This window comes from Miniopterus schreibersii (assembly GCF_964146895.1).
Source record: "Miniopterus schreibersii genome assembly, chromosome: 16".
Classification (NCBI taxonomy): domain Eukaryota; kingdom Metazoa; phylum Chordata; class Mammalia; order Chiroptera; family Miniopteridae; genus Miniopterus; species Miniopterus schreibersii.
This window is the reverse complement of record NC_138116.1, coordinates 386,569-413,657: the sequence shown is the minus strand read 5'-3', so window position 1 is coordinate 413,657 and position 27,089 is coordinate 386,569. Positions and strand designations below refer to the sequence as shown.

Genomic DNA, 27,089 nt, shown 5'->3' with positions numbered 1-27,089 from the left:
GGGTCAAGCTGCTACCCTGGTCCTCTGGGCCACCTTCTACTGGGACCTGATTTATGCCCAGAAATCTGGCCAATTACATCAGTCACCCCTGTAGGGTGGGGGCCGGAGGGGATATGGGGGCAGACCCTGCAGTGTAAGGGCCTTGAATTAACTGTCCTTTAGATTTTAGAGAATCCCTTGAAAATACAGATAAGCAACCTGAGACAGGGGCACCCAGCATTTCCTCCCTGGATGTACCACAGGGGGTGGGGGGGAGCAGGCTGACTCTGTGGGCCTCTCCCCCAATAATCTCAATATTAAAATGACCATTGATTTCACCTGAAATGCAGGGACACTTCTGGTCTGCTTCAGGCAAGTGGAATAGATTTCTGTGGCCCCCAGAGCAGGGCAGCCTGGGTGCCCTGCCCACCATGCTGCGGGCCGGCCCTGTGCTGGCACAAGCCAGGTGCTGTTGTGGCTAAACCTATTTATTTATTTATTTAATATATCTTTATTGATTTCAGAGAGAGGAAAGGAGGGGGAGAGAGAGAGATAGAAACATCAATGATGAGAGAGTCACTGATCGGCTGCCTCGCCCGCACCCCGGGCATGTGCCCTGACTGGGAACCAAACCCCGATCTCCTGGATCCTAGGTCAATGCTCAACCGCTGAGCCACGCCCGGCCGGGCTGAACCTATTTTTTAAAATCTTGAACCCAGGATATATTTTCCATTGCTTTTCAGGGAGAGTCGAAGGTGAGAGAGACACATCGATTGGCTGCCTCCTGCAAGGGCCTGACCCTGGCTGGGGTCGAGCCTGCAACCGAGGTCCATGCCCTTGACTAGAATCGAACCAGAGACGCTCAGTCAGCCAGCCAACACTCTAACCACTGAGCTGAACCAGCCAGGGCTGAACCAACTTGAACCCCCGAGATTCCAATGCTGCCAATTCTGGGGCCCTGGAGCCCGTGAAGCCCCCTGGAACAGAGTCCCCCTTCAGGGTCCTCCGTGGCGAGTCGGGACATCCAGCGCCCTGTGTCTCCTTGATGCCTTAGGACGGTTTCCCACCTCCAGACAGGAAGCACCTCCTTTTAGATTGTTACATGCGGACAAAATGTGCATTTCCCTGCTCGTGGGGTGGGTTATAGATCATGTTATTTTATTCATGTGAAAAGTTAGCATCAGAGATTTTTTTCAAAAATTTTAGTACAGTACTGAGCTGGCCCAGAACTTGAGATTTTCACATTTTTGGTGGCAGGGAGAGAGACTCTGTAAATGGAGGTGGAGAAGGGCCTGGCCCCTGTCTCTGGCCTGAGTGACCAGGAGGTGGCCAGGACACTGCCAGCTTTCCCAAGGGACTGCACTGTGTGTGGGGCACAGAGCACCCCCTTGGGCTGAATGACCCTCCAGCTGGCCAGGTCTCCTCCCAGCCGACAGGGGCTGGGTCCTGCCCACCTCTGCACCTGGCCTCAGTCCCCCAGACAGGGACGGTGGCTCCAGGTAGGCTCTACAGGAGGGTGCCGGGCCCTGTCACCACACTCTGCAGCAGCTTCAGGGGTGGGGTGACTCCTGGGCCTGGATTCCCGATGGTCCTCGGCTCTGTGCCTACTTCATTTGGGGTGGGAAGGAAAGAGGGGGGCAGTGAGTGATGGGGCTGTGCACGTTCAGGCACACGATGCAGAGACAGGGGACACACGTCCTGGGTTTCATGGAAGTCCAGCCCCCACCCCTCCTGCCCATGCTGCCCTCCGGGGGGGGGGGAGTAGGGACAAAATGAAGGTTTGGAGGGCAGGCTGGGGTCCTCTGGGAGGGCACTGGGCCTCTGGGGCCCTGTACTCCCCCCACTTCCCACCTAGCCCACAGAGCAGGGGTGGGCCTTGTACCTATAGGAGCTGAAAATGCTGGGGTAACTGCGCCTTCTGTACCAGAATACGCCTACCAGCACCAGGAAGAGGAGGGCGATGAAGACCATGAGGGTCACGTGAAATCGGCCCTGGGTTGAGTGCAGGTCCTGGAGCTGGCTGGGGTCCTGGGGCAGGCTCGGGTCCTGGGGGAGGCTCGGGTCCTGGGGCAGGCTCGGGTCCTGGGCCGGGCAGCACTGTGTCCCCCGGGTCTCTGTGGCAGCAGGAGCAGGAGGGACATCACCCTTCACCCCCCCACCGTGAGCACACCCGGAGGGGGACAGCACCCGGGGGCGGGGACCCGGGGCTGGAGAGTGTGCAGGGGGTAGTTTGGGGTGCACAGGAGCCTGCCGGGGGCCGAGGGGACTCCTTACCTGTACCTCCAGTAGGGGTAAAGCTGCTGCCCCAGGGATGTGCTGAGCGCAGCTCTGGGTGCTCTGCCAGGGAGAGGGGCAGGTCAGGGGCTGCCCAGGGCCCACCTAGCAGCCCCGCCTCCCTGCCCGCCCGGCATCAGAGGAGGCCTGGGTTCAGGGCCCAGCCAGACTGGGGACAGGTCTCAGCCCCTCCCTCAGAACCAGGAGGGCCTGGGGAGATTTCAAGAGCTCTGAGCAAAGGAAGAGGGAGCTGCGAGGTGAAGGGGTTTAGGGAGGGAGGGGTCCGAGCTCTTGGGCGGAGAGGGGAGGGCGTGTGCAGTGCAGGGGTGGCCCCAGGGGGGCTCTGAGGGGGCTTGTGTTCCAGCAGGACACAGAGGGGGGCACAGAAGTCCAGGAGAGGGGAAGGGGTTGGGGGATGGCCCCTGCCGACTGGTTCCGTTGTCTCAGTGAATCAAAGCAGGCCGGTCTCAAAGCATAGAGGGTGGGAGGGAGGGAGCGGTGACCAGAGAGGAGTCCTGGGTGCCTGAAGTGGACAGTGCCCAGGGCAGGCACTGGAGACAGCGAGGGAACCACAGGTGACTGCAGGGAAGGGAGGGGCCGAGCCTTGTCTGGGCCCCATCCCGGGGCCCCATCCCCAGGCCCCAGGCACTTCAGGGGGAGTCAAGATGCTCCTGCCTCTCACCTTGAACCTCCAGGGTAGTGACCTTATTGTAGGACTGGAATCCCACGATTGTCCACTTGTACTCGCCAGCCTGGATGTCTTGGGCTTTCTCTATCACCAGCTGTGCCATGTGTTCTTCAACCCAGAGCTGCCACCCATTCTGGCAAAAGCATCCTGGGGTCTTCTCCACGAAGATGGGCAGCCAGCTGTTTGTGGTGGAGCGCCTCAGGTAGATGGTGACATTTTTTAAGGGGTTGGAGATGTTGCAGGACATCACGGCACGCTCCCCCACGGTCACGGAGATCACCTTGGTGCAGGTGGGGCGGTCCCAGGCGGTGTGCGTCTTTCTGAACCTAGAGACCGTGCCCTTGGGGCTGGGGTTGTGGTCCAAGGCTGTGTGGAGGGGACATTCACACATGAGGTCATGGCTGGGCCTCAGGATGGTCACCAGCAGCCCTCTCTGGGGTCATGGTCATTACCCAGGCCTGAGCCTGGCCTGGGTGTGCCCCCCCCCCCCGAGAGAGTGGACCCCGACTCACCCCCCGTCTGAGCGCTCAGGGAGGCCTGCATGACCAGGAGGGCCCAGAGCACCGTGGGAACAGGGAGGGAAGATGCGGAGGTCAGCATGGCCAGCATGGTCAGCATGGTCAGCATGGTCAGCAGGACCGCAGGCCTCAGGGCTCCCCAGTCCTCCTCATTGGCTCTCCGACCCTGCCTGGATGAAGGGAAGCCAGTGGGTCAGAGGGCCGGAGCGGGGCCAGGGGTGGGCAGGGGCCCCAGGCTCCCTAGGCTCCCGATCGTTGGCGCCTGGAGGCCAGCGTCCCTGCCCCACCCTGCTGCCCCCGGCCCAGCCCCTCCTCCTTCTGTGCTGGCCACTGTCAGGCGGAGGAGGGACGCAGAGTCACTGGGAGGGCATCCCCATCACCGAGGGGTTCACCCTTTAGGATTGAGAATAAAATTCACAGAACTGCCTGGACCGGGCGAGCCATGGAGACACTCGGCCACAGAGGGGCTCTGGACCTGGCACTGCCCCGAGACCACTGTGGACACCCAGCCCCGGTCCCCCCCCCCCCCCGTCCCACTGCTGGGGCCCGGCTCTATTTTGGGGCCTTCACAGGACACTCGGCCCACTGGCCAGATTTGCTCTTAGCAACAGGCAGCTTCCTCCTGAGGAACTTGCAGCTGTGACCGGTGCCACAGCTCCCACTTCCTGTAGGACAAGTGTCACCTCAGGCCCCAGGCCGCTCAGCCTCTGGTGAGGGCGGCATTCACCCTGAGTGTTTTAAATCATTAAAAAGTATATATATATATCTATATATAGATAGATAGATAGATAGATAGATAGATAGATAGATAGATAGATATCTAGATATCTAGATATATAGATATCTCTCTATATATATATAGAGAGAGAGAGACCTTTTGGGGGCAGAGGCAGGGTGGAGGGGCCAATGGGGAAAGACAGAGGGACACATGTGACACTTTCAACAATAAAGGTTAAAAAAACAGACCTTTTGTTTTGTCAGAGAATTCCCCTCGGCTCCCCTGCCCCGCGCTAGGGCGCATGCGGTCACGTGTGTGAGCCGACACGGAATCCTTATCACCGGCCGAAGTCCGCAGTGGATGCCAGGGGTCACTCCCGCCTGCACCCTCTGTGGGTTTGGGCAGACGTGTAATGACGTCTGGTCCGTTCCGGCCTCACGCACGGTGGTTTTTCTGCCCTGAACACCTTCTGTGCTCAGTGTGCTCACCCCTCCCCCAGGCCCCGGCAACCGCTGATCTTTGCACTCCCCTCACAGCTTTCCCAGCCGGTCACAGATTTGGGACCCTTTGGTTTTGCATTTATTGTTTCTGACTCTTTTTTTTTAAAAAGCTATTGATTTGAGAGAGAAGGAGGGGGAGAGAGAGAAACCGTCCCCTCACTCATGCATCGTGGCTGGATTCTTGAATGTGCCCCGACTGGGGACCGAGCCCACAACCTTGGTGGGCTTGGTGGACGACACGCTAACCGGCGGGGCTGCCCGGCCAGGCTGCCTCCGATTCTTCATTCCCGCTTTGGGAGATGAGGCAGAAGGGCTGGGAGCCCCGTGAAATTTGACCGTGATGACCTCCAGGAGGCCGGGCTGTCGGTGACAGGTCTTGATCCCAGGGCAGTGACACTGGGAGGGGTGACTTCTGCCCGGCCAGCCCCAGGACACACTGCTCCGTGTGCCCTGTCCTCCCATCCTGTCCCCACTCCCGCTGGGTTCCTGTGGCCTTTTTTTTTTTTTTTTTTTAATATGTTTTTATTGAATTTTAGAGAGAGAGGGAAGCATCCGCATCGATTGGCTGCCTCCTGCACCCCCCTGCATTCCGAGCGCAGAAGCTCAACCTCGGCGCCACACTGGCCGGGCTGGGCTCCGGCGGTCTTGCCCCTGCCCCTGGCCTCCCTGAAGGGCTGGTGGCCCCTGGACCAGCACGTCCCAGCCAGTGTGCTGGGGGCCCTCCCCTCACAGGTCGGCCCTGGCGGGGTCCACAAGCCAGCTGATCTGGGGGCCTCAGAGCCACGGAGAGGCAGGCCCACCTTGGCCTGCACAGCCTCACGATGGAAAGGAAATGGCTATATCCAGCTTTTGAAAGAAACATCTAATTTGAGAAAGGAAGAGAGTTTCAAGAACGTGAGATGCAGCCCCCGCACCCTCCTGTACTCCTCCGGGACGGCCCAGCCTGCAGGGGCTCGGGGTCGGCGGCCACACTCCCGGGAGTTGCGAGGAGGGGGCCAGGGGACTCTGCCGTGCTCATGGCCCAGGGCTGGCCGGAGCCGGGACGCCCTCCACTGGGTCAGACTAGGAGGAGCAGACAGACAGACAGACATGCGGGGATGGTTTCTTCCCCACTCGGTTTGCACGGGACTCGGGGGCCCGGTGTCCTGGTCTCTACCTGGTACCTGCCTACTCGGCTGAGGCCTTGGACGACTGGCTGTCTGGGAAATGTCCAGGCGCCTGGCGACTGCACCAGCAGCGGAGCCCCTAGGTTTCATCAGTCAGGTGTCGGCGAATCCAACAGCTCAGGGCCCAGAGCGGTGCTGCGGCCACCCGGGGCGTGTCTCCTTCACTCCGGGCCAGCCCTTCGCGCATCCACACAATCGTCAGCCCCATGCCCAGCTCATTTTGCAAGTGACAGGGTCCAATTTTTTCTTTCTCCCGGGACAGCAGGTGTGGGCACCCGAGGCCGTGCCTGAGGGATGCACCTGGTCCCCTCTCCTGGAATCCCCGCTGGAGCCTCACCCGCCAGGAGCCTCGCCCAGGACGCTGCCAGGCCACAGGGGTCACCCGCTTGGTTGTCTGTTTTCACCCCAGGAAGGCGGTTCTCTCTGTTCTCTTTATCTTTCCCGAGACATTTGTTTTTCTACGAGAACATTACACTGATTTTAACAGTTTTTTTCTTGGAGAACCAGGAACCTGATGATTGAGCAGTGGACGGGGGCAGCTGCCCTGATCATGCCTGAACCCGCTCAGCATAAAGGGAGAGAGATTCGGATTTTGCAGCTGGACGCAGGCAATGCCAGGATCAGCATAAGCAGCTCATTCGACTTTGCTAGAGCCTTACTTGGACAGACAGAAGGTTCTAGTAATTCTTGTGCTGGGGCTTTTCCCGGCACCTCAGATAAGATGTGCTCTATCTTTTTCCTGAATATTTTTACAAAACAACTTTTCTTTTTGAAAAACAAAAATTTTGTTAACCAATTGATTTTAGAGAGAGAAAGGGAGGGGGAGAGAGAGAAGCGTTGATTTGCTGTTCCGCTTATTTATACGTTCCTCAGGGACACGAACCAGGAACGCGAAGGCCTGGCGGCAGGCTCAGTGGTTAGAGCATCGGCCCTCACACTGACCGGTGACGGGTTCGATTCCAGGTCAAGGGCATGTACCTGGGTTGCAGGTGCTTCCCTGGCCCTGCTCTGGGCACGTGTGGGAGGCAATGAATCGATGTGTCTGTCTCACATGGATGTGTCTCTCCACAGCCCCCCACTCTCTCTAAAAATCAATGGAAAAACTATCCTCAGGTGAACATCATTTCATCATCAGGTGAAAAATCGAAGAATGAGCCAGTGGCCGGCCACACATCCTGGGTGCTGAGTGAGCGCCTGGCACGCCCACCGAAAGCCCAGGGGCACGATGCGGCCAAGTCCTCTGTCCAGGCCACACTCCTCACGTGTGACCTTGGGACCTAGCAGGAGGGGAGGGCAAGCTCTCCTGGCGGGAGACCTGGGTCTGCGGCGTCTGGGGGAGACCCTCCCCTTGGGAACCTCCTCATCACACCTTCTCCTGACTTTGGTGCTTATTTTTCTAGGTAGATTGGGAGTCATCTTTCAAGTTCTGAGCCAACTTTCTGACGTGTTGACTGAGAGCAAACGGGCTATTACACAATCCTGGGCCTGCAGACTCCACACAGGGGCGGGCGACTGAGCTCAGATAAGCCATCCCTTCCGTGGGGCCTTCCGTGATCGCACTGCAGCTCCCTGACCCCACCCACGCCCACGTGGGCACCCGGCGCTGGCGGAGGGCCAGGCCCCGGTGTCGCCGTCTGTGTGCTCCCCTCGGGCGTCCCACACGCTCTGCACACAGCAGGTGCTCAATCCCTGTGGACGTGCACAGCCTCCCCCCAGGGCTGCCCCCATGAAGGGGTCCGTGGGTCCCCCACACTAGGTCCAGGGCAGGCCACCTCAGCTAAGCTTGGCGCATCCAAGGTGAGCCTTGGCTGTACCTAGAGCATGAAGGGAAGTGAGTGACCTCAGGTGAGGCGGGTCCGCATGTCACGAGCTAATAGCACAGCTGGACTTTGGAAGGGACAGTGTGTTGACGAGGGAAAGGAAAGCAAAAGAAGGGTCTCATGTGACCTCTCACGTAGGTGGAGGGAAACTCCAGAGGGCACCCTAGGAGGACAGGGACCTCGGCGGCAAGGGCATGACCCTCGGGGAGGTGGGGTGCAGGGGGTTCCCAGCCTCCACTGGCCCCTGCCTAGCTGCCCTTTGCTCTCAGGTATGTTGTCTGCCTGCTAGCTCCAGGCTCTGCCAGCCTCCCGGGCTCCAAAGCTGTGCAGTTTTTATGGCAACACACACCCTGAAATCGCCACAGTTACTTTACATTGACTCATCCTTAAAACATTATCTGTTTGAGCTTCTTAACAAAACACACACCTGTAGTCACCATTAGATGTGCTATTTGTGTATGTTTTCCTGACACACCATGAAATGACCACAAGACAATTAAACCAGAAAGTGTCACGGACCCCCTGCCACCCCCTGGTGTTCTCCCGTGGGGAGGGCCATCGTCCGTGTGTCCTCCCTTGGGAGGCCAGAGTCTGTCCCGCTGAGGGCGTGGGCTCCCCGGCAGGTGCTGGCCGGGCTCCAGGCTTCTCTCCCTGCTGCTCAAAGCCCCTGGCCTCCTCTGAACCTTCCCCGAGTCCCTGGGTGGCCCTGCCCTCAGCCACAGACACCTCCTGGCCACTGTTCAAACTCTTCCCGTGGCCCTGCTTCTCCATGAAAGCCCGTGGATGGTTCCAGAATCCGGACAGAGAGACATCCTGAACCGAAACCACCTGGGGGGGTGCCACAGCCTCTGTCACAGCTCGTATGACTCTAGGTGGCAGGGATAGCCAGCTCTGCATCTCTGCCAGGGCCTGAATGGGTTAAGACATTCGGCCCAAACCATGGCGCAACCCAGATGTCTCCATAACGGTCTGCACATCGGCGGCCCTGAGGCCGACCAGACACCCGGAGAAGGTGGCAGTGGGCAGGGGGCAGGCAGCCCCTCTCCATGACTTCCCACCCCAGCGACCCTCACAGCGACAGGTCTCCCCCGGGAGCATGTTGGAGCCCCTGAGAGGGTCAAAATAATAATTAGTGCCTGGGCCTCCCCTGGGGGTCCTGAGCTATTGGTCTGGGAGGGCTCAGGCCTCAGAACAGAGCCAAGGGGCTGAGGGAGACTCCGCTGGGCATGTCTGAGAGGCACATGCTCCAGGCTGAGAACAGCTGCTTCGGGGACCTGCGGCCCCAGCAGGATGGAGGGCTGAAGGGAGGAGGCAGAGGCTTCCCCAGGGCTGGGGCCAGGTAGGTGTCAGGTCAGCTCTTGGAACAACAGACCCTGAGCTCTCCATCACCCTGGACTTCTAGGCACAAAGAGTCCAGAGATGGTGCAGGGCAACCCCCAGCAAGGGGCAGCTGTGCAGCCCTGAGCCGGCAAACACAAAGGTGGGAGTCCATCCACGGCAGGGACGGCCGCCCTAGAAACAGGCTCAAGCCATTTCCATGCACCCGCAAGAACAGGCCTGATATACTATCATCCTTGGCTTGAAAATGACCGACTGGCTCAGGAGACACGGGCGGGCCGTGGGGAGGAGATTCGCAGGTCTGGTTCTGTCTTTTCCTGGGAACCTCAGACGGAGAAGGGCCGGGCATTCTGGGCAGTGGCCCAGGGTTCCTGACTTTGGTGGTGCCAACCTGGGGGCGGGGACTTTCTGTCATTTCGTGGACCATTTTGGGGGAAGATCACTCCGGCACAGTCATGTCTGAATGCCACTCTGTAGTGTAAGTATGTTCCGTGCAGTATTGGGATGTATTTACGTTTAAAAAGTGATTCGTTATCTGAAATTCCTGTGTTCGCATGCAGGCAGCTCCACCCCCTCTGCCTGAGTCCTTGCACTTGCAGCCAACGCTGCAAACAAAGGACAGGGAGACCAGAGCGAGGGAGGCCAGCAGGCCAGGGAAGGCGGCCGGCAGAAGGCAGAAGCCCGGGAGGCTGAGGGGCCTCCAGACCCCTTGAGCTTGCAGAAAACCAAGGCAACAATCCAGGTTTCCCTCAAATCGTCAATACTGGCCTCTACGAACATTAAGAATGAGCCCTACATCCCCAACCGAGACAGCTGACTTGGATTTGGGAGCTGCTCACACCTGGGGTCCGGGACATGTCCTGAAAATGTGTGGTCCCAGCACCTCGTCTCACTATGGGGCCTCGGGAAAGCCGGGGAGCCAGGTTTGCGACAGTGAGGGTGTCTGCGGCCCAGGGCCCAGGGGTCCCCATGCCCACAGCACCTGACAGCAGCTGGGCCGTTTTTCAGCCACTGTGGGGTCTCCGGAAACACTCATAGGTGGAGCCCCAACCCGAGCTTGGACAGAGGACAAGCCCCAGCCCAGGGCACTCTCGCCCTGCTCTCCTCCCTGCTGCTGCGGCCAGAGGGGACCCCAGCTGGAGAGTCAAGTCCCCCAGGCGGGACCAGGAAAACCTTCCTCCTCACAGCCTTTGCTCGGCTGTCCCCTCTGCCTGGCTGTCACCCCCGGGCTCTCAAGTCACCTCCTCCTTGCCCGCCCGTCACTCCCTACCCTGGTTCCCGTCACCGTCCCCGGGGGACAAAGTGGGCTCCTCTACCCACAAGCATGGAAAGTGGGGTGGGAGGTGGTGGACTGAACCCCCAGAAGAGAAAGGGGCAGCCGAGTACCCCACCCCTTGGTGAGGGGAAGTCCAAGTATTTCATTTTCATTTTACCAACGTTTGTGAGTGTAGGAGCCGTGAGTGTGAGTCCACGAGTGTGTGCGCATGCCCCAGAGGATGACATGGGCGAGTGGGTGCAGCAATGTGGGTGCAGGAATGTGGGTGCAGGCGGAGCACCAGCCTGCGAGCGCCCACCCTGCCGGGCCTGGACGTGAATGCCTTTGCCCCCAGGCGTGGCTGGGGCGGAGGGGACACTGTCCCCACTTAGTGGACACCCACGAGTCAGACTTGTCACATCTCTGTCCCCCCAAGAGCCCAGCCCAGGTGACCGGCCGCCCCGGTCCTCTCCCCGCCCCTGGCGCGCGCCCTGGAGGCCGGAGAGGCAAGGGTTGGGGAGTCCCGCGCCCGCGTGCACTTCGGGGACCCTGAGTCCACGGAAGCCCCCCATTCCCGGAGCCTCGCCTGGTCTTCCGAGCCTCCCCCGCGTCCCTGCGCCCCGGGCGCGCGCCCCTCACCCGCGCTCCCCGCGCCCCCTGCGCGCCCCTCACTCGCGCTCCCCGCGCCCCCTGCGCGCCCCTCACTCGCGCTCCCCGCGCCCCCTGCGCGCGCCCCTCACCTGCGCTCCCCGCGCCCCCTGCGCGCCCCTCACCTGCGCCCCCTGCGCGCCCCTCACCTGCGCCCCCTGCGCGCCCCTCACCCGCGCTCCCCGCGCCCCCTGCGCGCGCCCCTCACCTGCGCTCCCCGCGCCCCCTGCGCGCCCCTCACCCGCGCTCCCCGCGCCCCCTGCGCGCCCCTCACCCGCGCTCCCCGCGCCCCCTGCGCGCGCCCCTCACCTGCGCTCCCCGCGCCCCCTGCGCGCCCCTCACCCGCGCTCCCCGCGCCCCCTGCGCGCCCCTCACCTGCGCCCCCTGCGCGCCCCTCACCTGCGCTCCCCGCGCCCCCTGCGCGCCCCTCACCCGCGCTCCCCGCGCCCCCTGCGCGCCCCTCACCTGCGCCCCCTGCGCGCCCCTCACCTGCGCTCCCCGCGCCCCCGGGGCGCCTCCGGACCCCCTGGCAGGCGATGTCCCGGCGGCAGCAGCTGGTCTTCGCGCCGCGAGCTGGAAGCCGGGAGGAAAACTGAGCGATCCGAGGGCGGAGCCAAGTTGGGGAGGGAGGGGCGGGGAACGCGGATCCAGGGTCCACGTGAGGCGCGGCACCCGAGTCCCACATACGGAAGGGAAACCCCGATTTATGGGAAGTCACGGAGCCTCGGGGAACTGCCCCGAGTTCGTAGAAAAAAATGCATCCATGGCACGAGTGTCTCGCTATGTGTCTATTCGTGTTCATTCCACAGAAAACAGCAGCAGGAGGCGTGTTCCCAGGAGCGCAGAAGCCATGACACGGAACCGGTGCTTCCGTGGGGAGCTGGCGGGTTCACCTGCCCCTGGGTCGGGGCCCAGCCCTCGCCTGAGCGCGGCCCACGCAGGGCGAGCGGTGCCCGCTGAGAACCCCCGGGAGCCTCGAGGCGGGACCGGGGGAGCAGCTGGGTCACCCGAGAGGCCCCGGGCGGCACAGGCGGGAAGAAAGGGAACAAAGGGCAATGAGCGGAGCCGGGTGAGCCCTGGGACAGGGCCCCTCCTCCCCACTGAGGGTCCCGTGGGCCGGGGACCTGCTGGGGACACACTCAGGCCTCCCGGAGGCCACCTGCGTGACAGTCTTGGGGGGACACACGCTGACCTCATTCCCGGGGTTTGTGCGTTTATTGCCTGCAGGTGGCTTCGGTGCTTGTTACCCTGACAGTGGGATAAGGAGGCAAATGTGTCTCACAGCGGCAAGTGTGGGGGCTTTTGATGGGTTCTCTGGGCCCCTCCCCTTGGGCTGTTTGGAGGCTGCCGGAGGGCACCTTCCTGTGGACCTGAATCTGTGGTACCCATCCAGCCTCACCAGCTTCCCGAGGTGCCAGCCTGGGCCTCGCTGGAGCTGACGCAGACCAAGAGGTCTTCATCCTACGTCCACTGGTGGCCACTCCCCACTGACCAAACTGCTCACACTCCCCCAGCTTCAACGTCTGCATCACAGAGGGGCCGGTGTGCAGATGCCGCCAGTGACCGTCTCGTCCCCTGAGCCCACCCTGGGCCAGCGGAGCCAGGAGCCCAATGAGCATGAGAAACAAGGAGACTCCATGGGCGGGGAGCTGTGCAAGGGCCTGGCTGGCTCCCCAGGGAGGGGAGAGAGTCCCAGCAGGAGAAGCTGGGACACAGGGTGGCCTGGGGGCCAGGAGAGGGGGTTTGTCTCCATCAGAGTGACCTGGGGTGGGGGCATCATGAGACCCGAACTTCCGGAAGCCCAGGAAGGCCGGGTGCCGAGGGGAAGTGAGAACAGGGGTCCTGGCAGTGGCCCTGTAGGGTGTCTGTGGCTGGGTGGGGAAGGCTCCAAGGGGTATGGAGCAAGGGGAGCCCACAGATATTGGTGGTTTGGGTGTAGGGTGGGGAGGCCTGGAGGGTGGAGGCTGGCGGGCAGGGAGAGGGTTAGGAGATAAAGAGGTATCTTCAGACGCCAAGGGGGAGGTCCTCACAGGCCGTGGACGCTTGGGGGCAAGTCCTCGCCACAGGCAGGGATGGGTGCTGGGGTGGGCGATGCCCCACTTTCATGAGAAGAGAGGAAGACCCAGAACCAAGTTCTGGGAAACCCTTGCATTTCAGGGGTGACCAAGAAGGAGCCCAGACGGGACACAGCAGAGGGTCCCAGCTGCCCAGAGGCGAGTAAACAGAACCTCCAAGGCGGCCAGACAGTGAGAAGGGCCAGCAGCTGGATGGAAACGGACAAAGTCCTCCAGGGCATTACAGAGGGTTAGGCTTTGGGCAGAGGAAACAGGCCTGGGCCGTGTGGAGCTCACCCCCCACCCCAAGGGGCACGGAGGCCCTGGCCCCACCCAGAGGGCCAATGAGGCACTAGAGGGGCCTCACAAATGAGGAGACCCAGCCTTGGGACAAAATGCCACCCCCATGTCCTCTCTGCAGGTCCCCCTCCCGCCGAGGCCACCTCCCATCAGCCCTTCCTTTCCCTCCGATCCTGCCCCACGGGGATTCCCTCAGCTCCACCCTGGGCCCCTGGGCAGGGCTCGGGGGCTGGCCCCTGGGGCTGTTCACGCAGGAGGGGCCGAGTCTCTGGCTCCACAGCAGGTGCTGTTGGGAGTTTGATGCATTGATAAATTATTTACCTACTTCGAAAGTGAAAGTAGCTTATTCCGCAGCCTTCCCAAAGCACTCAAATGCCCAGGAGAGAACAAGGGAGCATCTGCCACGTCTCACTGGGGCTCCAGTTTGCTTGCTGGGGGCATGTCCTTGTGTGACTCTGTAGGAATTGCCTGTGGCCTGCGGACACACTCACACACGCTCACGCTTCCGCTGCAGGTGTCTCTCCCAGGTTTACAGGCGCCAGGCTCTTGTCCTAGCAGGTGAGACTCCCGTTCTGCACCCGGCCTCTCCCGGCATGTCACCCTCGGTTTCCCCAAAGTCACAGGACGTGTGCAGTTTCGCTTTCCTGAGGTTCCGGGGATTTTTAGATTTCAGTTATGAATTCCTACTTAACCAAAAACATCCTTCAGCAGCTTGCTCCCAACACCCCAGAGGCCTGGCCGTGTTGCCTTTTTGTTTCCAGCTGCAACCTCCTCTAACTCCGCCTTCAACCTCCGCATTCCCCCTTCCCACGGGCTGCAGGTCGGCCGCGCACACGGCCCGCCTTCTCCAGGCACCGCGCACCTCGGCCGCAGGCCTGCCTGCTGGCCGCTCCGCTCGGGGCTCGGGGCTCGGGGCTCGGGGCTCGGGGCTCGGGGCTCGGGGCTCGGGGCTCGGGGCTTGGGGGTCGGGGCTCGGGGCTCGGGGCTCGCCTGTTGTCAGGGGAGGTGTCTGAGCGAAAAACCCCTGCGACAGGAGAGGGTGCGGAAGCTGCTCCGAGCCATCAGTAGCCCAGGGAGCACAGTGAACGCCTGACCTGGGCCTGGGCCTTCCGTGCGGACGGCCACCCGGGCTTCCTAACGGTTCCAGCTACAAAGACAAGTGACTGTAAAAGGCAGGGACTACTTTCTCCCCACCCTGAAAAAAATGTAAAAATGAGAGCTTTAGACGCCCGGCCCCATCTGCACCTTCTCTCCCTGGTGTAAAACTCCATCCTCGATGCGGGTGACTCACTAAAACCGCGGGTGCACGGCTGTGCTTCCCTCTGTCCTGCCACCCGCCTGAGGCCCCTGGCGCTCCTGACCTAGGACACTGCCCCCAGCTTCTGGGAGCTCTGCTCTCGGACACGCCCTCCGACGGGGCCTCAATGAGAAGCCTTTTCTTAGCTACGTAAAGATCCGGGTCTCCTTCTCCTGGGTACCCTCTGTGGGCTCGCGCCCCCCAAGGGTGCGTCCGGCACGCGGCTCGTTTGGGCGACCTGTGGCTGTGCAGACCGTTCTCGGGTCACGGCTCCGTGTTTCCTGGGAAGACGCCGCTGCAGCGAGGCCGCCCGGGGTCCTGTCCCTTCACGCCCACCCCGTCTCTGGTTCCCTGCGCTTCACTGCGGCGCGTGGGGAGGGCTCTGATCCTCTCTCCCCGAGCCCGGGGCCCTTACACTGAGACCTTCCTCTTCTTTCTGTTTGATTCCAAGAAATGCAATTCCTTCCTACTCTCAAGTCCTTCCTCTTCGCCTCCGCCGCTCTCAGGCCCTGCCGTCCGGATGTTAGGACGAGACACAGCTTTTCACTCTCCTTCCCTTCTGCCCCCAGGAGGGGGCTCAGCACTTCCAGTTCTTCCTGCCTTTTTCGTTGTTGTTAATCTTAGCTGAGGGTATTTTTCCCATTGATTTTTAGAGAGTGGAAGGGAGGGAGGGAAGGGGGAGGAGAGAGAGAGAGAGAAACATCGATGTGAGAGACACAGCGATTGGCTGCCTCCCACACATGCCCCGACCCGGGCCAGGGATCGAGCCTGCAACCGAGTCTCGAACCCGGGACACTTCAGTCTGTGGGCTGATGCTCTAACCGCTGAGCCTGTCCAGCCAGGGCTGGCCAGTGCATCTCGGTGTTGCCTTCCTGAAGTGGCACCAGGGGCAGGGCTGGTGACCACAGTAGCCAGTGGCAGGCGGGGGGGGCAGCTCTGCCTGGAAGTGAAACAGGACACAACACGGGTCCGGGCCACGTGTCGCTACTTGAGCCAAATTCAGCAGAGACAGAGCTGAGTCTCTGAGCGTTTATCCCAATAATGCCGGCAGTGTGGAGAGCAGCAGGTCAGCCTGTCAGTTCTGCTCTCCCCTCTCCTGCCGGCCCGCTGGGTATGTAGGGATCAGGAAGGGCTGCGTGCAAGGGGAGGGTGGGGTGTCTCCTTCCAGGATGTTGAAGTCCAATAACAAGGTAATTTTCAATGGTGTTAAAAAGAAGTTCCACCAGTTCCTGGAACCGGAGAATGGTCAGCATTTCTGCGGCAAGCTCCTGGACAGGGTCAGGGTCCAGGCAGAGCAACCAAATCAAAGTGCAACCTTTCCTTTAGTTCTCAAAATGTGTTTTCTTTTCTGAGCAATGGGCCAGTCTGAGCCCCAACGCATCTCTTATCTTTTGTCAGCTGTTTTCTTCTCGCGGCACATCTCCCGGGGCCTGTGGGAAAACCTCTCCTCTGTCGTTAGCAAGGAGAATGGCCGTTAGGCAGCTGTGGCCTGTTCCTGCTGTGTGAAGGGGGCCTGGTGTGGAGAAGGCAGGCAGGGCTCTTCTCAAGTTATGACAAGGTGCTCCTTGCATGGCATTTACAAAGGAGAGGCAGATAGAAAGCTAGGCGTGGTCCGGCCAGCACCCCTGGTGACCTTACAAGCACAGTGGCTGTAATCGACATGACCTGGGGACACAGTGACGGGCTGGTGGCCCTGGCATCCCTCTGAGTGCCCAGAGCAAGTCACTTGGCCCATGTGTGAGATGCACTGACCATCTGTCACTTGGAGGCCACTCGAGGCATTTCCAGCCGCCCTCCCCACAGTTAAACGGAGGAGCCCCCACCCCCACTCTGGGCTGTGGTCCCCACCACCCACAGGGGCCTGAGGAGGGGTCATATCCTTGAAACGAATGAGGCACTCTTGCCTCTGGCCCTTCCTGTTCTCGGGCACAAAAAGCTGGGGCCCCTGCCCACCCTGCTATGCCCCCCTCCTGCATCCCCACCCACTCACTGGGCCCAGCCTCCCTCGGGTGCCTCTGAGCTCAGTGAGGTCCCGCAGGATGGGGCCCAGCTGCGCTTGCAGGGGGCAGCAGGAAGCAGGCGCAGGGGACAGTGGTCATGTGGGTCAGGCCTTGGACAGCAGGCCTCTGAGTCAACGTGGCCTTTCCCAGGGTCCTGGTGGGGCCTGGGATCCTGTCCTCCCAGAGGGGCTCCAGTCAGCTGCACAGGACCCTGACATCCAGGGAGCACTTGAGGGCCCCCCAGGCACAGGGCAAAGTGCAGCAGAATGTGGGGTTCAGAGCCAACCCCATGGGATCCTCACCTGCAGGGCCCGGCTCCCCCAGGGGCTTCTGACAGCGTAACACTTCCTCCTGCGCTGTGTTTGTTGGACTGTGTTCCAACGACCGGGAGCCAGGGCTGGAGGAGACGGCCGTGGTGATGGGTCACACTGTGTTTCCAACACACATCAAGGGCAGAGCCTCCCAAAGCCGTGCTTTCCTCAGATGCCCTCATCCCGCTCACATGAGTCATTCGAGGCCCCAGGGTGCTGCCTGACTCCCATTCCCGGAATTGCCTGGGAACCAGGACCTTCCCTGGGAAGATACTCCAACTTAACCGCAGGGTGGGTGGGTCCCCGAGGTATGTGGCCCCTTTGACCGAGGCCCTTCTGGGAGACCCCCCACGAGCCCCGAGCCCAGGGGAGGAAGAGGGAGGTTCCAGAGGCAGCTCAAGAACTAGCGGTTCTGACCCAGGGAAACTCCCCAGCCAGGCCCAGGGAGTGTGGGGGGTTATGGCTGGAGGAAGACCTTCACCAGGGCTGCTAGGAAATATAGATCGAGGGAGACAGTCCTGGGTGTCTCTGTGGGTGAACCTTCCCCAGAGGCCCTCAGGAGCGGAGCAGGCAGAGGGCCTGGGACAGAGGGCCGGTGGCCCAGGGAGGGGCCCAGCCCTTGGCCTCTCTGGCCGAGACCGTGGTCCTGCTGGAGGGGAGGCAGGGGAGGGGGTCCCTCTGGGTGGGATGGAGGCAGGCTGGGGTCCCACTCTTCCTCATCAGGCATTGTCACTGGGGGTCCGGCCTTTCCTCCTAGGTTCCGGTGGAGCCTCGGCCGTTCCCTGGGATTATATTATCTCAGGCTTGGGAAGGACCAGAAGGTTTTTCAAAATAACCCATCAACTTCCCAAGCTTTTGGGGCTTCTGGTAGGTCCACCCACTAACCAATGATCCCTTTCCCAGGTTAGACTGACAGGCCTCTGTGGTCACCATCATGGCTCCTACTGCGCAGGCGCCTAACTCCCCCTTTATTGGATCTGCGGCCCGACTGGCCCCCTAGAAAAGGGGTGAAGCTGTAACTTCCTGGTGGAACATGCGGACTCAAGGTCCCGGTTGATTAAGCTTAGTAACAGCTGATCCCTTTGCTCGCTTCCTTTGCTAATAGCCCCCTCCCTTTGCTAACAGGCACACTCGGTGCGCTGGGCCTGGAGGCACGTGCCCACGGCCCGGACAGAACCCACGTCACCTGCCAGGGCTGCTGGGCAGGCCCTGCCCTCGGGGACCTCGCTGGCTGTCAGATGCTCTGCCTCGGAAAGTGTTCACATGGGCACTGGGTGTGACCAGAAGTGGCAGGACTCTGGTCACGGCGGGTGGCCTTTCCGTGACAGCCTGGGTGGAGGGCTCTGTCCACACAGGGCCTCCAGCTGAGACTCCACATTCAGGCCCCCACAGGTGTCCCCACCTCTGCTCAGAGAAGGGGAGCTGCAGGGCAGCCTCTGCCCAGGACCCTGCTCCCAAGGTCACTCAGGGAACCAGGCTAAGGGAGGCCCCTCTGTCGGGGGCTGGACACAGTGACTCTGTTACTGGACCAAAGGGGTCTGTCTGCGCTCATCCAAGCCCAATAAAACACGATCAGGAGTTTGCAGCCAAGGACGTAAAGGCTTATTAGTTGATGAAATGGCACGAAGCCCAGTTGCACATGAGCTCTCGCTCAGAGACCTGACTCCCGATGGCTTCCAGGGGACGGGTTATACAGGGAAAAATATCATCAATCACGGTGGCTCGGGGAGTTGGGGTCGTGCGCCCGACTGATTGGCTGGGGCCAGGGCGGGGAGTGGTTGGCCATGGTATCAGGCCAAGGTCTGCCCTGGCACCATTCTGTCTGGTTAATGAGGGGGTGGGCCGTGGGGTGCCTGATGTTTCAAAAGAAAAGCCCGCATTTAATAGGTCAGAGTTTTGGAGCAAGGAAAGGTTTATTGATGGAGAAGGCCCAGCTCAAGAAGATGGGACAACTAATTCCTAAATCTGTCTTAAGAGAGCTCAAAACTTGGGCGTCCTCTGTCGGGGGGAAGGGGAGGGTGAGAAAGCACAGGTGGACTGTAGACAGCCAGGCCAGGGCAAGGGTCCCAGGGAAACCTCGAGATTTCCAAATCCTTTGTTCCCAGTCTGAGTAGGTTCTGGAATCACTACTTTGTGCATATTTCCACCCCTTTTCCCTGACCAAGGGCTGCTTGGTCACTATTTCGGCTTCACCCGAGGGTTGCGGGGAGCATCGGCCACGTGTTGCGTCACATCCTCCAGGGCCAGCAACCCGACCCCGGGGCCAGCGTGTCACTTTCCCACATTACTTGATGTTTTTGAAAAGCTTGGATGCTAAGGAGCCGGTGTTTTAAGATGTGCCAGCTGACCCTGGAGTCAACCCTGTCAGCAAGATATGAGCATTGTGTCTAGTGTCCGCAGGCCACCCCAGCCCTGCCCACGGCGGGAGCCTCTCTCTAGTTCTCCCAGAACAGAGATGCTCAGGGCGGGAGCCACTCAACAGCAAGCCCTCAACAGGCTGCACAGAAGCCTCTGTAGACGAGTGCTCCCCTCCTTGGCCCTTCCCGGTACTTCTTTCAGCCTGGACCACAGACATGGGGCTGCAGACGGGGTGAGAACGTTACAGTCGGTTGGTTTTGTTTCCACAGTTCAAAGGAAATGTGACCGTCCAGGAGCATGTCCTTCCCACAGGTGACCTCTGACAACCTGTGGTTCTCGGTTCTCTAACTTTGCGGCCCCAGCCTGTGGTCAGGCCCTCCGTACCCCAAGTCCTATGGTGATTATGCAACTCCTGTTCCTTCCACTCACCAGACACAGCCCGGCGCTGATGGGACCCAGAAACCAAAGCACCTGCTTGGGGAGCCCTGGGGGATGCGCCCGTGGGCAGGTGCCCACAGGTGCCCACTCAGACGACACTCATGCACAGGTGCAAACATGGGCCCGCTCACAGTGCACACACGCCACGCACCTGCACACAGCTGCACGTGCTCAGTGCACATGGGCCCTGGGTCTCCGGGGCCTGGCTGGTCACAGAGGGACTGGAGGGAGGAGGGAGGGACGGAGGGAGCTTGCTGGGGTGGCTCCAGCACGACGCCCACCTCCCCCGGCCTCGGCCTCGGCCTCAGCCTCAGCCCGCAGCCAGAGGCTCTGGGGGAGGCCTCGGGACCCCAACACCCCACCTCCACTGTCCTGACTTCACCGAGCAGGAGGCTGAGCAGGCGGCAGAGCTGGGAGCTCCTGGGTCCTGGTTCTTCCCTGGCCACCGGGGCCGGGTGAGCCGCTGGGGCTCCTCGGCCTGGGTCGGGGTTCGGGGCAGAGCCCGGGGGTCGGGGTTCGGGCGGGCAGGGCGGCGCCCGGTGCACGCCGCCTGCAGTGGCCACCAGGGGGCGCTGCTGGCAAACGGCCCCGCTCCGAGCCGCTGGGGGCGCTGCTTCCCCGGCGTCGCAGGCCCGCCGCCGGCCCGTCCGGAGGCTGCCGGTCTCCTTGCCCAGCACAGCCCCCGGGCGCGGCCTGGCCGGAGCCCAGCCCGGCCTCGCTCGCCGGGTGCTTGTCAGACACGCGGGCGCCGGCGCCGCTGCACCCAGACACCCTGCCGGGGCTCGGAAAGGGCGGAATACCCGGGTCATCCGCAAGTCGCTGCAAAAGCCACCTGTCCACACTCGTGCCTCAGTAAGCGCAGGGCTCACTTTAATTGCATTTTGCGTAAAAACGCAGAGAAAAGTTCTATGGACCCCACCGAGTCCCCCCGAAGTTCCTGTGTTGAAGCCCTAACCCCCAATGTGACCGCGCCGGGAACAGGACTTTAGGAGACGTTAAGGTTACGCGAGGTCACAGGATGAGCCTAGTGGTGGGCCTGTGCCTTACCGGAAGCGGAGGAGCGGTGGCTCGGCCCAAGATGGCGGCCCAGGGAACCGCTAAATCTAACGCCCCACGAGGACCAATTTCCTCTGAAAACCCCTAGGCGCGGGCAGAGCGCCCGTTACAAACGAGGGAGAGCCCCTCCGGCTGCAGGCTCGCCCCGGGCTGCGGGTGTCCAGCGGCCTCGCTCGCCGGGTGTGCGGAGGGGCGGGCACTCCCTGCACCGGCCGCTCCCGTTCACTGTGAGCCCGAAGCCGCTTTACGAGGAAAGTCTGTTTCCAAAACTGCGCTCTTTTGATGAGTCTTTACAGTGGAAAGGAGAACCAAAGAGGGGAAGTGAGCACAGAACGTAAATAACTGGCGGGCAGGTTTCCGGTTTCCGAAAAGCACGAAGAACCCGCCGCTGGACAGTGGGAGGAATGGCTTCCAGCCGCAGGACGAGGACGCCGACGGTCAGTCACCCGGACCCGCTAGGACAGTGCCCGAGGTCGCGGCCTGCGGGTTACAAGGCCCCGGCGGGCAGCGCTGGGCCCGAGGAGCCGGGGTCAGCACCGGACACGGGGCGGGGGGCGCGGGGCCTCCCCGGGGCACGGGGCCGACTGTCCCGGGGGCGCGGGGCCGACCGTCCTGGGGGCCACGCGGCCGGCTGTCCCGGGGGCGCGGGCGGCCCGGGGGAAGCGCTGCCTCGCGCGGGGGCTCCTGGGAGACACGTGGGCGCGCGGAGCACCCTGGGAGGCCGCCCCTCCTCTCCCTGGGCCCGGGGAGGCGGCTGGGTGCGAGCCCCTGGGGCACCCGGTTGGCGGGGGTGGGGGTTAAAGAGCCCCAGTCGCCCAGTGGGGCGGGTCCGGGGCGTCAGCTCGGCGGCTTCTGCGCCGTCTGTGCGCCGAGGCGTCCATCGTGCTCCCCGCGGCGCGGCGGGTCCGTGGGGGCGCGGGGCGGGCGCCTGGCGGCGGGAGCGCCCGGGCCTCCGCGCAGCCCCGCGGCTCCAGCCCTGTCGCGGGGTGGCGCGGGCCGCTGGACGCGCCCCTAATGCGCGGCCCCGGCCTGTGCGTGCCCGGCGGCGGCCGGTCTCCTCCCGCAGCTGCGTCCCGGGCGGCGCCGGGAGTGTCCCCGAGAAGCGCAGCCACCGACGGCGGGGCCCGGCCGGGTCCCTAACTGCCCCTCGAGATGACCGAGCTCAGGGGCCACCGCCCAGCCCCGCCGGCAGCTTCTGCCCGACGCCGCCCCCAGGGGCCCTGGACTCCGTGGGGGGCGTGGGGCCTGCGCCCTCCCCTCCCCAGGTGGGTGGGGCAGGGGGAGGTGGGCAGCCACGGGACTGCCCTGTGGTCGGGCTGATGGGCGCCCGCAAAGCAGCCCGTGAGGCCAGGTTCTGTCCGTGGAACTTCATTTTCCGCGGAATGCAGTCGTACAGTCGGATTTCTGGTTTTCACGGAGAAAACCAGCGGACCCGTTCTGTACCGACAGAGCGGGGCTGGGTCACACCTGCAGGAAGGGGCCTCTGGGATGGGTCATGATTTACTGGGCGGTGAAGTGACGCACCGGCGGCAGGGTCGCTTCTGCACAGAGCACAGTTGGTTTTAGGGGCTGGGCCGCCGCAACCCAGCCGGGAGCAGCAGCCCAGACACCCCTGTTTCTAGCGAGGCCTGGCCCCACCCATCTCCGGCTCTGGGCATTCAGGTCCCCTAGGGCCAGGCTGGGGAAGAGGGCTCTCCCCACCAGGAGCCCGGGGAATGTCCTCTGCCCCCCTCGGGCCTTGAGCCATCTCCCTCCCCTCATCCCACCCTCCTTCCTGCCTGGCCCCTGGGCCCCGTCTCAGGATTCCCAGCCCTGCCCCGGGCCTGCAGCTTCTGCCCAGCACCTGCCCAGCACCTGTCCTTCCCTCCTGGTGCCAGCGCCAGTGGAGAGAAGGCCGCGGGGCCTAGGCTCTGCTGGACAGCTTGACCAGGAGGTGAGGGGCCAAAGCTGCTCCTAGAAGGGTAGGGAGCTGGCCCCCACCCGGGCGTCTGGTGGATGCTGTCCGTGGTCCTTGGTCATCCCTGTGTCCTGAGCTGTGGCCCTGAGGGCCCATGTCAGGCTGGGCTGCTCAGTGACCTCGGCAGCTGACCCTGGGCTGTGTTCCTGGAGGCTTCTCTAGTGACCAGGGCATTGAGTGACCCTCACCGGGGCTGTGAATTGCTGTCCTTGGCCAGAGCCTTGGGCACCTTCTCGCCCAGGTCCTGGCAGCCACCCGCCCCCCCCCCCGCGTTTCCCCCCCAACGCCCTGCCCTCCTCCCGCCCTCCTCCGGCTCCTCCAGCGCCGACGGCACCGTCTCCCCTCGATCCCGCGCCCCTCCCCGAGGCGCGGCCCCCAGCGCCCCCTCTCCTGGCACCCCGGCCGGGTTATAAACGCCCAGCGCGGGCGCGGGGCGGGGGCGCGTTCCCAGCTGGCTGCCGGTGGCTTTCCGCGACGGTCAGGACGGGCGCGCTCGCTGTCCAGGCGGCCCCGGCGGGCGGACTCCCCTCGGCCTCGAGTCCCGGGACCCCCACGCCCCCTGTGGCCGGGCCGGGAGGAGCGTTTGGAGACGAGGAGAGCTCGACTTGCTGCTCCGTGACCGAGGTGAGCGCGCGGGGAACGCCCGGTGTGGGGCGCCCGGTGCCCGGTGCGGGGAGGGTTTTGGGGCGACAGGACTGTGGAGCCGCAAATGCGCCCCGCGGGCTCCGAAGCTTGGTCCCCAGCAGCCGCCTGTCCCGCCGCCCGCGCAGCTGGGGTTCCCGGCCGCCCCGCGGGGTGGGGGCTCTAGAGCCCGGCAGGTAGGAGGGGCCCTGCCTGCGCCGGATCCCGCGTCGGGCGCCTGGGGCTGCGTCCCTGCCCAGGTCCCCGTGCACCCGAGGCTGAGATGCCGCCAGGCGGGCAGGTCCTTGTCCTGGGCGCGGGACGTGCAGAGGGAAAAGCCCGGGGCCAGTGTTGTCTCCGGGTGTGGGCGAGGTGGGGCCTCTCCTCGGGAAGCATTCCCACGTTTTAGGCCTGAAATAACCCTCGTAGGGTAAGAAGATACCCCAGGTGTGCACCCCAGAGTCTTCACAGGTGCGTAGGCCGGTGCACCCGCCTCCCGGCCCCGGCGGCACGTCGCCACCCCCGGAGGGCTCTCCGGTGCCGCTCCCAGGGGACACCCCCAGGTAGCCTGGCAGAGCCGATTTTGGCTTCCCCCAGGCTCATCTGGACAGAAGCACGGGCGTCCCCTTTTGCCTGGTTTCTATGGCTGGACACAGCGTGTGGGGGTTTCCGGCTGTTGGCTGCTGTGCCCGCCCCCGCGGTGAGCCCCTCCCTCTGCAAACCCCTTGGGGGGGGCACTGAGCCCTCCCGTGGGCGGGGTGCCTGATCTGCATTTAAAAAAAAAAATCTTTATTGATTTCAGAGAGAGGAAGGGAGAGGGAGAGAGAGAAACATCGATGATGAGAGTCATGGACCGGCTGCCTGCTGCACGCCCCCCACTGGGATCCAGCGGCAACCCGGGCCTGTGCCCCCACCGGGGATGGACCGCGACCCCTGGATCCTAGGCCGCCCCCCGCGGAGCCCCGCCGCCTGACCGCATTTCTGACGGGTGTCTTGTCCCGCAGGACGGGCTCGCGGCCCGCAGGTGCCTCCGAGTGCGGCGCGAGGGGCGGAGATGGCCCCGAGCGCCCCGCCCGCGAGCAGGTGCCCCCTGCCGGCTGCGACGGGCGGGCCCCGCGCGTCCCTCAACGGCTCGTGGGCCAGCCCCGCGGAGCCCGGCGCCCTGGGGGACCTGGCGGCCACCGGGGCCATCGGGGCCGTGCTCCTGGCCATGGGCGCGGCGGGCGTGGCGGGCAACGTGTACGCGCTCGTGGCCACGCGCCGCCTCCCGCGCGCCTGCGCGCCCATGCGCGTCTACGTGGTCAACCTGGCGCTGGCCGACCTGCTCTACCTGCTCAGCATCCCCTTCGTGGTGAGCACCTACGTCACCAGGGAGTGGCACTTCGGGGACGTGGGCTGCCGCGTGCTCTTCAGCCTGGACCTGCTGACCATGCACGCCAGCATCTTCACGCTGACCGTCATGAGCCGCGAGCGCTGCGCCGCCGTGCTGCGGCCGCTGGACGCCGTGCGGCGCTCCCGGGGCTACCGCAAGGTCCTGGCGCTGGGCACGTGGCTGCTGGCGCTGCTGCTGGCGCTGCCCATGACGCTGGCCATCCGGCTGGTCCGCAGGGGCCACAAGAGCCTCTGCCTGCCGGCCTGGGGCCCGAGCACCCACCGCGCCTACCTGACGCTGCTCTTCGGCACCAGCATCGTGGGGCCCGGCGTGGCCATCGGGCTGCTCTACGTGCGCCTGGCCCGCGCCTACTGGCGGTCGCAGCGCGCCGCCTTCCCGCACACGCGGCGGCTGCCCAACCCCCGGGTGCTGGGCCTCATCCTGGGCATCGTGCTGCTCTTCTGGGCCTGCTTCCTGCCCTTCTGGACCTGGCAGCTGCTGGCCCAGTACCGCGGCGCCGCGCCGCTCGCGCCCCGCAGCTCGCGCATCGTCAACTACCTGACCACCTGCCTCACCTACGGCAACAGCTGCGTGAACCCCTTTCTCTACACGCTGCTCTCCAAGAACTACCGGGACTTCCGCCGGCGCCGCCCCCCGCCTTCCTGCGGCGCCGCGCCCGACCCGGGGCGCCCCCGGGGCGTCTGCGCCTGAGCCCGGCCTCCAGGTGGGCGCCGGGGCGCGGTGGCCTAGCTGCGGTCCTGCTGGGCGGCCCCGGAGCCCTTCCAGCCCCGCTCTGTGTCTCCCAGAAAGTCCCCTGCCCGCCCGCCCAGCACCCACTTCAGCTCCGTCGGCGCGGAGCCGCCCCCTTCTTTCCCGGGAAACCTCTGGTGCTGTTCCGAAGGCCCGCGGCCCGGCGGACGAGACCGCTGTCCGGCCCCGGAGAGTCCTCCGCTCTGCCTGAGGTCCGCCGGCTGCAGACGTCTGTCCACGCGGCAGCGGTCAGCACCCGGTTCCTCCAATGGGGGAACACCGCCCGTCAGTGACCACGCCCGTGGCCACGGGCACCTGGCTGCACCTCTTCCCTGATGCGCAGCCGCCTCAGGACCCCTCGGGCAGACCGCTCCCGGAGTGGCCGGGCACCGCCACCCGTGGTGACCACCTGGGCCCTGTCCTCCCTCTCGGCATGTCCCCCATTTAATAAAGGAGCAGCTGTTCCCAGTAAACTCGGATTAATCACGGCAGCTCTGGGGCAGCGGCCACCTCCCGGTCACCCGGCTGCGGGCCTGGCCGAGGTTGGTGCCAGCACGGTGCTGCCCGCAGGCTGGGGGTGGGGAGCAGTGGCCCCCAGTCCACCTTCCTCTTGGAAAGGTGACCTCGAAGAGCGGTCACCAACGACTCCTCCTTGCAGCCCAGCCCTGTCCCAGGAACCTGGAACTTTCCCTCCTGGGAGCATCTATTAGGGGGAGGGGCAGCCCGTGGGGAGTCACCATGGCCATTGTCACTATGGGTCATCTTGGTTCTGTGGGTCATCTGAAGCCCTTTGGCCAGTTCTCCCCTGGCCCTAGCCCTGGCCCCCTGGCCCTGGGAAGGCACTGACCAGGTCCCCCCTCCTTCTTGGGCAAAGGGGCCAGTGCTGGGGGTGTGGAAACGGAGAGGAGGGGGAGGGGTGCAGGGGAGGAGCAGCCACAGCACAGGATGCAGGAGCTGAGAGGACCTTCTGGGTCCCGCCCCACCCTCCAGGGCAGTGCCGGTCAGCAGTGGGGATGGGAGGGGGTCTGCTGCCTGACAGATGAGCACACAGAGGCCGAGGGAGGCCAGGGTGATGGGTGAGTTCTCTCGGCATTTAGATGTCACCCACTCAACGCCCAGACCTACAGATGAAGCAGCAAAACCCCAAAGCCAGGCTCAGCCCATGGGCAGCATGGCTCACGAAGCACCTGACCACTGCCCCAGGACACCCCCCCCCCCCGACCCTGCTGTCCACCACAGGGGTGCTCTGGGCTGCCCCGGGACCTTTAGAAGGTTCCATGACAGGTTGCAATGCTCATTTTCCTCAGGGCTATGCGGACCCATCCCGCCTACACCCGCCTGTCTTGGAGGGAGAGTCTCTGCCCATCCCTGCTTGAGCACTGTTCACCTAGAAAAGCAATAAGGGCCATAGTCAGGGGTGCTGAGAAGCAGGGACCAGAGTGACACCCTCTGAGGCCATAGCCACCCTCATGGAAAAGATCAATACATTCGATTATGTAAGTCATTTAAAATCTGCAGAAAAAGATGCTGCAGCCAAGACAGGACCTACGCTCTTGAGAACGGAGTTGGCACTGGGTTTCAAGAGATGGGTCGGGGTCTAGCCCGTGGCCAGCACTCCCACTTCCAGAATTTTGCCTTAAACCAGAAAGTCAGATGTGAATAGAGATTTAT

At 63.3% G+C, this 27,089-nt stretch overlaps 2 protein-coding genes and 1 long non-coding RNA gene across 4 annotated transcripts; 2 read left to right on the top strand and 1 right to left on the bottom strand.

The window, feature by feature from the left end:
* Positions 1-481: 481 nt before the first annotated feature.
* On the bottom strand, positions 482-11,932 carry SECTM1 (secreted and transmembrane 1). 2 transcript variants are annotated; one of them, XM_081162579.1, is made up of 6 exons: positions 11,394-11,881; positions 3,454-3,629; positions 2,936-3,307; positions 2,254-2,316; positions 1,862-2,093; positions 482-1,586 (listed from the first exon to the last, which is right to left on the bottom strand). In XM_081162579.1, exons 2-6 carry the CDS (start codon positions 3,566-3,568, stop codon positions 1,448-1,450), a joined length of 921 nt encoding a protein of 306 aa, XP_081018705.1. In that variant the 5' UTR covers positions 3,569-3,629; positions 11,394-11,881; the 3' UTR covers positions 482-1,447. The 2 variants fall into 2 exon arrangements, with proteins under 2 accessions (XP_081018705.1, XP_081018706.1); XM_081162580.1 differs by having other exon boundaries at positions 1,117-1,586; positions 1,918-2,093; positions 11,394-11,932.
* A 1,692-nt stretch (positions 11,933-13,624) lies between these two features.
* LOC308569134 lies at positions 13,625-18,448 on the top strand. The gene is made up of 3 exons (XR_014000563.1): positions 13,625-13,816; positions 17,770-17,912; positions 17,992-18,448. It is a non-coding gene; the product is annotated as an uncharacterized lncRNA (long non-coding RNA).
* A 5,956-nt stretch (positions 18,449-24,404) lies between these two features.
* UTS2R (urotensin 2 receptor) lies at positions 24,405-25,379 on the top strand (the record flags this gene model as incomplete). The annotated part of the gene is made up of 1 exon (XM_081161981.1): positions 24,405-25,379. A coding segment is annotated over one exon (975 nt), but the record flags the coding sequence as incomplete, so codon positions are not given.
* Positions 25,380-27,089: the final 1,710 nt, after the last annotated feature.

What these genes read in the sequence shown, in the direction of transcription:
- SECTM1 (XM_081162579.1), bottom strand. Translation starts at nt 3,568, where the DNA reads ATGCTGACCATGCTGACCATGCTGGCCATGCTGACCTCCGCATCTTCC. An exon ending in CCTGAGCGCTCAGACGGGGG is followed by an intron (nt 3,308 to 3,453) that starts GTGAGTCGGGGT and finishes CCCTCCACACAG; the next exon opens with CCTTGGACCACAACCCCAGC. An exon ending in AGCATTTTCAGCTCCTATAG is followed by an intron (nt 1,587 to 1,861) that starts GTACAAGGCCCA and finishes CCCCAAATGAAG; the next exon opens with TAGGCACAGAGCCGAGGACC.